Source organism: Mastigoproctus giganteus, chromosome 7, assembly GCF_048544385.1.
Source record: "Mastigoproctus giganteus isolate SK-2022 chromosome 7, ASM4854438v1, whole genome shotgun sequence".
Taxonomy (NCBI): domain Eukaryota; kingdom Metazoa; phylum Arthropoda; class Arachnida; order Uropygi; family Thelyphonidae; genus Mastigoproctus; species Mastigoproctus giganteus.
The window spans coordinates 181,373,516-181,387,406 of record NC_143581.1 but is presented as its reverse complement, the minus strand read 5'-3'; the positions used below and the strand labels follow the sequence as shown (position 1 = coordinate 181,387,406).

Here is a 13,891-nt window from a genome sequence, read left to right as displayed (position 1 = left end):
ATTCTTCTCTTTCTTGGTGATTCCCATCTATTTCTGACACTCTCTCTCTCTCTCTCTCTCAGGGTTACTCGGAAATTTTTTTTTGTCTGGTGCAGCATAAGCCTCAGGGTTCCTTGCGCTATGTGGCTAGTAGTAGTAGTAATAATAATAATATTGTGCAAAAAGGATAGGATAGGTGGAACAGGACCAGAGTAAGGTTGATGATGTTGTAGAGCAAATAGTCTTTTAAGGGCAAAAAAGGTGATACTGTTGTGCATGTTAGCACTAACGACATCAAGTATAAGGTATACTAACGACATCAAGTGTAGGAGATCTGCAGACTTACTTAACAAGTACAGGTCAATGTTGAAAAAGAGTTAGAGTTAAATTTCGAAGTGTCTGCAATTCTGGCAGACAAGATAGGAGGAAGTATATGATAACAGCCTTTTCAATCAATTCAGACCTGGAGAGATTCAAAGTTAATGAGGTACATTTTTTCTCAGCACGGTCCATGCTTGTTAACAGGAGTGACTAATTTTACACGGATGGGATATCCCTAAATAGAAAGGGTGCAAGAATATTTGCTGTTCTATTGAGGCAATGTTATCCACCCATGCTAGCAGTTTTCTGCTAGCATGGGTGGATTCACAGACTAATAGATTAACAGTAGCCAAAGGCGGTAAAAGTGATTTTTTGAACTGCTTCTATTAGAATGAGCAGCGGCCTGGAAAGTGAGGTGCTGGAGATTTCTAGGACTGCTGGTAATTAACATGAAACAAGTAATTGCATGGGCTATATTAGGGTAACTAAGGGTAAGATTAGGTGTAGGTATACTTGCATGTACACCAATGCTAGGAAATATAGTAAATAAATCTGATGAATTTCCAGTGCTGGTCAAGACATCAAAGGCAGATATTGTTGAGATATCAGAGACATGGTATCACACAGATATAAGGTATGCAGAATTGGAATTTGGGGAGTACAGTGTGTACAGGAGGCCTCCGTAGCCGAGTGGTCAGGGGCGGGAGTGCACTAGTACACACTCTTTGAGTAGACCGGGGTTCAAGCCCCTGACTGCTAAATATTGTCGATCTGCCAGCCCGCACTGGGCCAGCATGGCAGATTATGGTCCATTTCCCTCAGCATGAATTGTTGAGGAGGCTTCCATCCTGCAGTGGGTTGATAATGGCTGTAGTTTATTTACTTTTTTATGTGTACAGAAAGGGAGGGTAGGTCATGCTGTTAGTTTAGCATCACATAAAATCTAAGGAAGTGTATCCAGTTGACATGGGTGGACAGAGTAGTGCTGAGTCAATTTGGTGTGAAATAAGCACTGGGAAAGCAAAAATGTGGGTAGGAGTGTGTTATAGGACAAATGACTCTAATGAGTACAATGAACTTCTATACTGAGAAATAGAGTGGGCAAATAAATCAGAATGTGTTATAATGGAAAATTTTCACTTCCCAGATATTGACTGGAACTTGTAGATTGGTCACTCTCACAGAAGCAAGACTTGTGGATTTACTGGATGAGTGTTTTCTACAGCAGCATGTTCGAGAGGCAAAGAGAGGGAGTAATACTCTTGATAGAGTTTCACACTGCCTGTTTGTAGTACTGTTGTTTAAACTAATTGCCTGTAAATAATGCCTCATTAGGAAGCATGTGGTGGCTGTAATAAATCGATAGATTCTACTAAGCTTTGTATCCTTGCATTTTTCTGCTATTTTTATTATTAACATTAGCTCATTAGTTTAAGGTATGCTTTCACAAACTTTTCAATCTGTTCTAACTTATATTGACAAGTGGTTGTTTATTTTTCTTACACATTAATTAATTTTATTAATCACTCAAGAAATTCAGCATATGACACATAAAACAATATGGGTATTTAACAAACTTCCTTACCTGTCTTTAATTAGAAGAAGATAATATGACGACAGTGTATCCACAATGAAGTTAGTCAAATGATTACTCACTAAGTTATACTGCATTGAATTATATTCTTCTGTCACCTAGGCAAAAACAAAAACAAGGGTAACTATGATTTAAAATAAATTAAAAACAGTGTTATGCCATGTGATAGTTTTAAACGTCTATTGAAGTGAATCACTTCAATTTACGCTTAATACTTTGGTGTAGTTTTAATATGCATTAATTAATATTCATAAACTGCAGTTTTAGTATCATTAAAACTACACTTATGAATTCATAGGAGTTATAATGCTTGCCATAAATCTCATGGACATGCTTGCCATACACAGAGCTGTGTTGCCAATTATGCTGCAACATATCTACTTATTGATTCCTATACAAAAGGTAAAGTAAACCACACAATTCTATATTTAAAATTGTAGTGATATTTTTAAAAGCCTGATGTATATTGTACCACAAATGTAGTACAGTCAAACCTCCAAACCATGGCAACCCTACTGGATGCCCTCATGGGGCAAGCAATTAAATCATGCCATACACAGAGCTGTGTTGCCAATTATGCTGCAACATATCTACTTATTGATTCCTATACAAAAGGTAAAGTAAACCACACAATTCTATATTTAAAATTGTAGTGATATTTTTAAAAGCCTGATGTATATTGTACCACAAATGTAGTACAGTCAAACCTCCAAACCATGGCAACCCTACTGGATGCCCTCATGGGGCAAGCAATTAAATGGGATGTGTTAGAGTTACTAGGAACAAAAACAGGTGCACATATACTTGCTTTACATTAATTCTAAGAGCTTATGTGATAGTAAATAAATTGGAGGAATTTGAAGTACTAGTTAGGTCAACAAAGGTGTATACTGTGGGGGTTATCACAAACAGAGTTTTTTCATTCAGATACAGGGGGATGTGGAATTTGAATTTGCAGACTATAATGTTTTAAGTTCTTCATTAAGAAGCATGTAGATTCTAAGGCAGTGCATCTGGTTGACACCTGGTTTAGCTGTATGTTAATAAGAGTGTAATGTTGAGTCATTTTGGTGTAAATAAGTAATAAAAAAATGGGGGGAGGGATAGGAGTATGTCATAGGACATATGATACAATAAGACTCATGAGTATAATGAAGAGCAATATATACAAACAAAGTGAGTCAATAAATCAGAATGTCTTAAAATGGGGGACTTTAAACTTCCAGATATTGATTGAACTAAAGGACTTTGGGATTTATTGAATGACTGCTTCTACCACAGCATACCAGAAAGTCAACAAGGGAAAGCAATACTCTTTCTTGCATTATCAACAGTGCCTATTCATACATTAAGAATCTGAAAATTAAAACACCCACTAGGTGGCAGTGAACACAGTATGTTGAAGTAGGATTTAGGTAGATGTAACTACTGTCAAAGGCAAAGGCTTTTATTTTCGTAAAGGTGACTACAGTGGTGTCAGGCAGTTTTTAAAAGCTCTGCAATGGGTTGAACTGTGATGTTACAAACAGCAAATTTTAAATGGGAAGCAATCATAAATTACTAAGCTTTTTATACCAACTAAGGGATACTGTTCAAAGTCTAGCCCTAAATGGATGTTAGATGAACTGATGAGACTAGCGGTAAATAACAAAAATGCACGGGGTGATTATAAATTATCAGGATACACAAAAACAAACAATAAGTACAAAGTATGTCTGCAATCAAGACAAGTGGGGTTAAGCAGGCTAAAGCAGATTATACGTCTATGGCTAAGAATGCAAAGAAAAGGAGAAAACTCTTTGCTTATGTTAGTGTTAGAAGGAAAGGGATGAATACACTGGCTCACTAGATACACTGGCTCACTAAAGGCCGCCGTAGCCTAGTGGTCAGGCGCGCGGGTGCATAAGTACACGTGCCTTGAGTGACCGGGGTTCAAGCCCGTGACTACTGAATACGGTGCTGTTTCTTGTATTCTGTCTATCTTGTTAACTCCTCTGACCGTTTGGTCGTCCCAGAGTATAAACAGAAAATTTATTTATTTATTATTTATATGAATGTCATAACTATTGATGATCCTTGCCATGTTGCTGAAAAACTGAATAAATATTTTGAATCTACATTCATGAATGAAGAAGCACTTAGGGATGGTTAAATCATAAGTATAGCAACTTATAGTTGGGGGCTATTTGATTCTGTTATAACTTAGAGGAAAGTGGAAGAGAAAATTGTTGAGGATAAAAGTAAATAGGGCACCTGGGACTGATGGAATCTATTAATTTATATTAAAAGTGGCAGCAAAAGAAGTAGGTAAACTTTTCATAATTATGAAAGCATTCTTGGAGTCAGGGTAAGTCCCTACATATTGAACACGTGCAAATGTCTCTTCTATTCATATAGGGTGATCAAGGGGAGAAATGAATAATTATAATTATATACCTGTAAGCTTGACATATTCCCGAGAAAATAATGGAGTTACTGATCAATGTAATGTAATGCAGGACCATCTTGAAAGGAATGCAGTTATGGCAATAAGGCACCTGGGGCTGATGGAATCTATCCAACATGGATTCATTAAGGAAAGACCTTTGACCAATCTGATTGGCTACCATAATGTACTAACAAAGGAACTAGATGCAAAAAATAATTTTGACATCACATACTTAGATTTCAGAAAAACTTTTAATAATCTTTTACGTGAAAGACTGCTATACACATTGGAGCAGTGCAGCATCAGAGGTAAGTTACTGCTTTGGATAAAGGGATGGTTGAGTAGGAGAATGCAGAGGTTGGCTGATAAAAATTTGTAAAAAAAATGGTAAAATATGATTGAGAGGATAAGGCTCAATCAGATGTACAAATGATAAATTGGCATTCATTACTAGAATTGAGTGTTGATTTTGGTGCGTGTAGCTGTGCAGGGACATGCTCCTGTATGTAACCATAAAATCAGTATTTGATTTTTAAATCCTAAAAGCTTTTAATATCTTTTAATATTGTGATAGCTGGAGACTCCTCAGACCAAGAGCTACTGAATGATGTATATTTCATAATATTTTCTCTATTATGCCTTCAGATAGTCATTGTTTGAAAATAGTGAGCTGCAGTCAAGGGCACAGCTAACAGAAATAAATGCCAACTCACTAATCCCTGGCCACATGGGAATGCTCCACTAAGCTCACGTTACAATAGCGTAAATCATCCACTATATCCACCTCAATAAATGCTTCAGTTTTAGTCATCCGACGTCATTTAGCATTAGCATTAGTTGAGGCATATGATGCAAGAAAGCAAGCTTATAGAGCATCAGCAAAAAAAAAAAAAAAAAAAAACCATTTCACCCATCCAGTCAATCCAAATGTTTGTCTAGTTCAGCCTTAAATTTATTTAAGCTATCAACTTCCACAACAACAGATGAAAGTTTGTTCCAGCAATCAACTACCCGCTGTACATCTATTCTACAACTGTCTCTCCTCAATTTGAATCTATGCCCCTTAGGGGGCATAGATTCAAATTGAGGTATAGATTCAAATCTAGGCCTCCTCATTTGATGAACAAGAAAAATTTATCTATTGTACTGATCTGCACTGCCAAGTGTAGAAGGAATCTTTGCCAGGATTGCAGCGAAGTAGTAGATTTAAAATGTCTGTCCTCTGTTTAGTTGAAGATCTTTAAGTTGTAGAAAAGCTACCACTGGAGGTCGCATTTTGCAATTAAGCAAGTCACTTAGGCAGATGGAGACCAGTAAAACCACAGGATAAATGTACAAGCAGGCAACTCACTCATCATCCTACAGTAAATGATAACAACCTTACTAAATCTCAGGAATGCATGGACAATGCAATGTCTCATATCAGAAGAATGCAGACAGACAGCAAAACAAATATGGGCAGCCAATATGCTCGGATTCCCCTCGGATTCCCAGCAATCCTCTAGTCCTCCTCTTTGTGATACTGAAACCCAAATGGATGAGACAATATACAGTTACATATTTAATTCAGATCCTCAGGCCAATTTGGCTGTGAAGGCTGAGTGTGCTGCAGGAGAATATGTAAAACTGGGAATGGATACTCAAATGATAACCAGTACTCAAATTGACAACCTCCTACCAATCATTCGTGATCATTTAATCTTGATTTTTGATGATCATTTGGAGGCATTATCAGAAAAACTCCTATCGAGCATCAAACATTGCAACGATGCCCCGATAGATGCAAAAAATGTGGAAAAAAATGAAACAGCCAATGATAATGCGCAAATGTCACCCCACATTCCAAAAAAACCATGAGAAGTCAGTCCTCTCCAATGACACACACATACACTAAAGTCATTAGAACCTGCAGCCTGCCTGTTCACGAAGTTAGCGCATATGAGAATTCTGCTGCTGGTCTCTTACACTGTTCAGCAGAGTGTTGTGCACCAGGTGGCGCTATATCTATTTTCAATTCTGTAAAATTCCATGGCTTACTATCTTGAAGTTATTTTATCAAAATGTGCACAGTATACACAATAAGCTGGAAACACTAGATCAGCTCTACTCTCATGGAATGATGTGATTTGCCTCACAGAAATGTGGCTGGAATAAGAAGAGGAGACTTTCACATTTGCCATTACTGAGGGCTACACCATTCTGATACAATCCTGGGTCAACTAGAGGGATGGGGAAGTGCCACTTTTCTGTAAGACCCCTCAAACAAAAGTGGAAAGTCATGTTTGCAGCAGTTCTGTGTGCTTTGAAGGTCTCATAATAGCATGTGCATTCAATAGCACCCACATTGATATTGCAATAATTTATATTCCACCAGGACCAGATGCCGAAATCGATGAAGTAATCAACTGGCTTATCCCAGGTTTCCACCCATCAGCTGTCTACCTGATATGTGGAGACTTCAATTTCTCCCCTCAGTTGTCCAATCTCCTAGTGAGGTGGCTAAGCAGTTTCACGGCAATCAGTATACAGCAAATCATTGACTTCCCCACGAGAGGGGGGAACTTGTTAGATCTTGTGTTTGCCTCAAATCCATGCACCATTGATAACACACCAGAAACAGTATTTGACTCCAATCACGTATCCATAGTGATCCTTCTTCACCTGCCTGCACCAGACTTCAATGTTGACCAAAAAGTACACAAGAAATACATTATGAGATTAAAAGAGCTGGATGTAGACAAATGCCTTGTGGCTGTGACAGCCATTCCGTGGATGGTATTGGAGACTTGCAATGCGGAACTGGGCTTCGAACTCCTGGCATGCTGGATTGCCTCAATCTCTAAATATGCATCCTCTAGGAAAGTTACCATCTCAAAATGGACTAAAGACCAGTGGCCACCTGTGCTCAATCAGAGTTTTAGACTGAAACAATTGCTCCACAAGAGGTTGTAAAATTCAGCCCTAGTGACAGATAGGTTGTTGTTGTTGTTATTTGGTTTTTAGGAGCATTAGCAACTAAGGCCATATTGCTCCGGGGATATGCGGTGGTCATTTCCTGACCTTTCCGCATTCTTCGTATTTGGTGGTGACGGGCTCGAACCCCGGTCTAATCAAGAAGCGTGTGCTACTCGCTGCTGCTCCTTCCCACCTGGCTACGGAGGCGCCGTGACAGATAGGGTAACGTACTCTAGAGCAAGAGCAAATTTCAGTCGATTTAAATCATTGGCAATTAAACAGCAATTGGATGCTTCACTTGTAAAAGGAGTTCTTTCCCATTCTCAGTACTGTAATGAGTTTCCAGATCAGATTGATCCTGAGGTGTGGATGAACTTTACCATAAGGTTTGACGGTAATGGCTTTGATCTGGATGCAGTGCTTTGTATGCCCAATGACAGGGTACCAAGGGATATGCTCTGTAATATAGCTATCACCAAGCATCAGTTTATTACTGTAATCAACAACATGCCTGCAACGAATGCTATGGGGGTGGATGAAATTATTCAGTTCATGATTAAGTGCTTGAGCCCATTCATTATCAACCCACTACTCTTAATATTCAATGTCATACTGCATGGAGAATTCTTCCCATTTGTATGGAATGTCTACACTATAAGGCCGCTGCCAAATGTCAATAACCTCACTACAGCCAAGAACTTAAGAGCAATCACTCAGTCCTCATGTCTCCTCAAACTGCTAGAGAAAACAGTGCTCACAACATTATGCACTGCCTGACAGATCAACGATCAGTAAACTCCAAATGACGACCAACCATATTATCACAGCATTCAAAGAAAGATCTGAGGTATCGATAACCTATCTGGACTTGGAAGTGGCTTTTGACACTGTCAAAAGCCACTTCCAAGTGGTTTACTTGCAATTGGTTTACTTGGTTTCTATTCCGAGTAAAATTTTTTTCAGTATGTGCCCTTAGTAGTGCATTTTCAAATTCTTAATAATGCCTTGGTCCATTGGCTGCAGTTTAGATGAGGTATTTGGAGGGAAGAAAACAAGCTTCATACTTGTAAGTTTTTAAATTACCGAGTTAAAATTGGTGGGGCAGTTGTTGACAATCAACGCGATTTTTCTGTTTTCTTTCACCATCTTTCGAAATTTAAAATCCACTGTTCAAAAATTTCACTTGTCATCCAAGTGTTTTGTTGTACATGTAGTACAACTCTAACAACTTTACTTCTTGAAACATCGGGGTTGATTACTTTTGCCTATTACCAAAAGCTTCAGTTTTCATTACCAGCTGTATTTGCACCAACCAGGACTGTAATTCTCTCCTTACTATTTTTACCACCTAAACATTTATCACCTTTAAAAGTCAGTAATCCTCCATAATTTTTTTCAAAACTGTTTCTTTCCAATCGGTACAGTCTCCTTAAATTACAACTCCACTTTCACCAGAAATAACTTTTTTGAGTAAGCCACTGTGTATTTAAAATTTTTCCAGACAACTATAACTGACCTGGAATGTTTTATGCCCCAGAAACGATGCTTACTCCATATTGTTTTCTTTTACCAATGACCCTGATATCGGCATATTTTGGTCTCGAATCAACTTCACCCACTGAAAATTGGCTTTATCTACATCTTCATATAGGCATAATTTCACACACTTTCAATTAGGTTTTGCACAAAGGCTTTTCATATACCCTTGTTTCTTATGGTCTATCTTTAACACTCTTCCATTTACTGAAATCCCATCTGCAAGACGCTGCACTTTTTTCCATACTAATATTCAGTATTATCTATACAGTGCAAAGAAGCCCGATGCTTTTTCTGCAGCAGCCAAAACAAAAAACATAAATAAATAAATAAACTACTTATATGATTTCCTCCTCATGATGGAACCTATCTAGCTGACCTTTGAACTTTCCCAAGCTGTCAACCTCAACCACACATGGAGGTAACATATTCTAGTAATTAACAACTCATTAACTAAAAGAAACGTCTTACAATCCAGTCTAAACCGCTTTCCTTGTAATTTGAATTTATGGGTTCTGGCTCTAGTATCACTTATAACAACAAACATTTCATCCTCATTTATTTCACTTTCTCCTCTCAGACCTCAATCAGGTCCCCCTCTAAGGTGCTTAGTTACCAAACTCTGCAGCCTACAAATTCAGTTTTTCCTCCTATGAATGCCATTTTGACAATCTCACCACATGCACTGCCTGTTTCTGAACTCTTTCAAGTAGCCTGATATCTTTTTTTAGGTGGTCTCCATGCTTGGATACAGTATTCCTAGTGCAATCTTATAACTGCTCTGCGTAGTGGGGTTACAACTGTATTTCTACAAGCAAACGTATGATTTTTTTTAGAAGCATTAGCAAATAAGGCCATATTGCTCCGGGGATATGTGGTGGTCATTCTCTGACCTTTCCGCATTCATTGACAAGACACAATGGACTCTCCTTGCCATCTGTCTGTGCTGCATGCAGAACATCAAGTCCAACTGTATAGTAGCTCCCAAATCCCTTCTTCCTGTACTGTTTTTAATTAAACCTTACCAAATGTATAAGTTATTTTTGGATTCTCAAACTATAAGAACTTGCATTTTACTTTATTAAAACATGGCCACCACTTCTTTGACCAATCTCGAAGTTTAAGTCATTCAGAAGAAGCACTGCTTGGCACTGATTATTAACTACTTTCTTGATTATGGTATCATCTGTAAATTTTGATATTATGCTCTATCCCTGGTAGAAGCTGATCCTACCAGCCAGACTGAAAGAAAAGTAAAAGGGAAACAAAAATCACTATTGGACAAAAAGTATGTAGCTCTTAAACTACTTAATCTTAATTAATTGGGATTTAATTTCTTCTACAGAAGAAATTAAATCCCAACAATAGAACCTCTATAACTGTTTGCCAGTACGAAAGTCCATAAACCTGGTTTTCCAGCTAGATCTATTATTAGTAGAAGATATACTCTCGGACAGAAGATTTACAAATCACTAGTAAAGTGTCTATTCCAACTAGTTCCTCAAAACCCACTCACCTTGAAAAACAGCCAGTATCTCATATCCAGAATAGGCTACACCCATATTGATGAAAAAGACCTCATAATGTCTTTTGACATTGACTCCATGTTTACCACTATACCCCTTAAAGAAGCAAAAGAATGTCTACAGCAATCTCTTGACAGCTACACATACCTTGGAGACCCAAAACCATTACTAGTTACAGAAATGCTAAACATTTCTGTAACTAGTAATGTTTTAGCTGAAAAGCCTATTTTTCTTTATTTCTCCATTTATTTCAGCAGTATTTATGCCCCACCTTGAAAATGAATTTCTAGAAAAACATCCTTTCAAACTTTGAGAAACTTTACAGATGTCAGTATACAAGGAACCAACAGATACAGGTCTTCAATTCTTGCCATCCATATTCAACAAAAATAGGAGTACAAAGTCCTACATCCTGAGAGCCATCCAGATAAGTAAAGATGTGACTCTCCAATAGGAAGTAGATTCCATCAAAAAATTAGCCTCAGACAATGGTTCTCTCTTCATGTCATTACAAAGACAACAGACCAAGCCATCAGTGCAATCAACCAATCCAAATGTACTGAAAAAAAAAAAAAAAGGATCAAATATCTGCATCCCTTACTTTCCAGGAATTGGCGAAAAAAAACTTGCCAAAGAAACAAATAAATATGGGGTCAGTACCTTCTACAAAGGACCAGCTTCCATAAAACAGATAGTCCAACAACCAGACAGTGACCCTAATAATTCTAGGGATCTAATTTACAAAATTAACTGCAATTACAGAGGGATAAGAATCACATATGTCTCTATATCAGATTGGATGAACATAAAAAATGATGTTCAACATGGGAGATCAGACAAGTCTGACAGTATTCCACACCTTCCAGTGTGGTGATCCATGGGAATTTGATAAAATAGCAATACTTTTCACAGACCAACAACAATAGTAGAAAATTCAAAAGGGCATTTTGCATAAAACTTTTTTGAATCTAACTTCATAAACAGGAAGGAAGGAAGGGAGGGAGTAGAGTTTCACCAACAATATTACAATATCTTTAAGTAAGTGCAATGTAGAAGAGGAGCTTAAAAAGAAGATCTACACCAGCACAGCAACATCCTCCTCACCACAGATCTCAGCTTACTGCAATAACAGAAGTCAACAGTTAAGGGGTTTTGGGAGCAAGGCTTCATTAGTCACAATAGTAACATTTCTTTGGTCTCAAGCTTTCATAGGTATAATATAGACTTTAGGTTCAAGGCTTTAATACTTGGCAAGCTCCTACTAGCCATCAGTTGACTGTCGTTGCTGCTGTTCAGCCTCAGACCTTGAAAAATGTATAAAACCTTAGCAGCAACTTGCATTCAAATAGAGTAGTCTTATTTAGATAAGTCTAAGTGTGAGGAGCTATTAACAGTACAGTCAGTTCTTGTATAGCACGATAGTTGCGTTCGTATAGCACGATAGAAACCCTCATGCAATGCAAAATCGTGCAATATAAACAGGCCCTATGGGAAAAAATGGGGTTAGGTGATGACCACCCAAGATTGAACACACATTTGTAACCAAAACATTACCAAACACAATAAATAATCATAATAAAATACTGCTAATGCTTTTACTTCTATCGTAAGGAAACTTGTTTTTTGTTTGATTTTCTATCCAAACAGATGACAGCTGTTCCATCTCTTCCAATTCTTTGTGTCTTAATCTAATGGATTTTAATTACTCTTTGAGTTGGTCCTGCTATGAAAGTTGTTTTTGTTTTCTCTGCATTCTTTCTAATTCTCGGTGTTGCCTCATTTAGGTCTGTAGCACATGCAATATCACATGGTCTTTCATTTCGCTCAAAGCGTTTCATAATTTCATATTTTTTCTCTATCGACAGAGGCAGACTGGCCATAAGCCTTACAGGGGAAACCCCGGTGGGCCGGAGGCCGGTGTGATTTTTGCCATAAACCATAGTATGAGGCCACTATAAATTTTCCCGGGTAAGAATTTTTGATCCAGTCCGCCTCTGTTTATCGATATTGCTTTTCTTTTTCTCTCTGAATCTGCAGTGTCTTCACCAGGACTCTTCCTTTTCACACCTTTTAAGTATTTTACTCATTTTTAGGGAACAAAGCACAATTACAAAACGAGGAGGCATGCTTGATACACATAAACAAAGCTGCACGCTTGTAGCATCTGAATAAACAACACTGTAAAGGCAGAGATACACTATTAACACCTCACATTTTAATAAAGCACATTTCAAGGGGTTACTACCATAAAACAATAAAAACAATTTCCAGTTGCGTTTCTGCTAGTGGAATCTGTTATAAACTGGTAGTAAACTCGATCTAATTGCATTTGTGATTATACCGATAGCTGGAATTATGTTGGTTTTTACGTTATTATGGTGAAATATGTTTCCCCTTCACTGATATAAAAAACATAAATACATTTTCAGAATCTTCTCTTTATTCCTATCGTGTTGCGTTCAGTTGGGGTGATTCTGCGTTCGACTGCCATTTCTTGTAAACACAAAGGCGAATCGTGCATAAGCGAATTCGGTTCGTGTTATATAAGATATTGTTCCCCTATTTATAAATCGTGTATGATCGAATTCGTGTAGTGTAAACACGTGTTATACGAGGACTGACTGTATGTTGTTTTGCATATAATTTTTAGTTTCTGATTTCAATTGACTAAAATTGTAAGATTGTAATTTGTTTTTATTAATTTCATGTATAATTAATTTATAAATTATTTAGTTTATCATTTTATGATATTATTTTCTAAACTAAAATTGCAAAATTATAATTTGCAAAAATTATTAAGAATATAAATTTAAATTTTCAGTATCTTCCCATTATTTTAGCACTGTGCAGTCTGATGATGAAATCCAGCAAGGCTTCTAGATCAAAAGCATTTAATTAATAAACTAACTTTGTATTATCCAGAAGGTAAAAAGAGTGGTTTATTTCAAAATTAATATTTAGTTTACTGCTTATGAAGTTGTGACTATAAACAGATGCTGACTAGCTGATTCATGTTCTGGGACTGCTTTGGGAGAAAGAAGAATTGCACATAATTCTAGATAGTGCCCATGGCAAACAGCAGTGAAATTGAATGCCTGCTAACAAAGAGTGGCCCATGTTTACAAGGGAGGATCGTTAATTAACTTACCTGTCTTCTTTTCAATAGTTTAGGAGTTTAAGAGAATTTTTGTGGCACCACATGTGGAAACAATATTCTATGGAGAGTAGGGGGGGTTGTGATGTGTACAGAGTCAGGAGCTGTTTAGAAAAAAGGTAGAGCCAAAAGTGAGAGTGAAGCTTAGTTTTACTTTTCAATGCAGAGAAAGCAATGTGATATCCTTTTACCAAGAAAGCCTGGAGTCAGAATTATTCAAAATGTATGATAGGTGTCCTCCCTAGAAATATGAGTGTTACTTAGATTAGAATGGCAGATGCAGACACTTTTCTGTGAGAAATAAGACAGGACTGCATTTTAGAAGACTGAAGTTAACAAAGTCTTCTTCTCCTTACTGCAGAATTTCCTTTTCTTTAAAATGATGATTAGCATTTAAG

The 13,891-nt window shown here is 37.3% G+C and overlaps 1 protein-coding gene across 1 annotated transcript in view; it reads right to left on the bottom strand.

The window, feature by feature from the left end:
- The window catches only part of IleRS-m (Isoleucyl-tRNA synthetase, mitochondrial), a 403,472-nt gene that overhangs the window by 17,132 nt on the left and 372,449 nt on the right, over positions 1–13,891 (bottom strand). Inside the window, exon 19 of the mRNA XM_090378489.1 lies at positions 1,886–1,992. Coding sequence (XP_090234615.1) covers positions 1,886–1,992 — 107 coding nt within the window. The remainder of the gene's footprint in view (positions 1–1,885; positions 1,993–13,891) is intronic.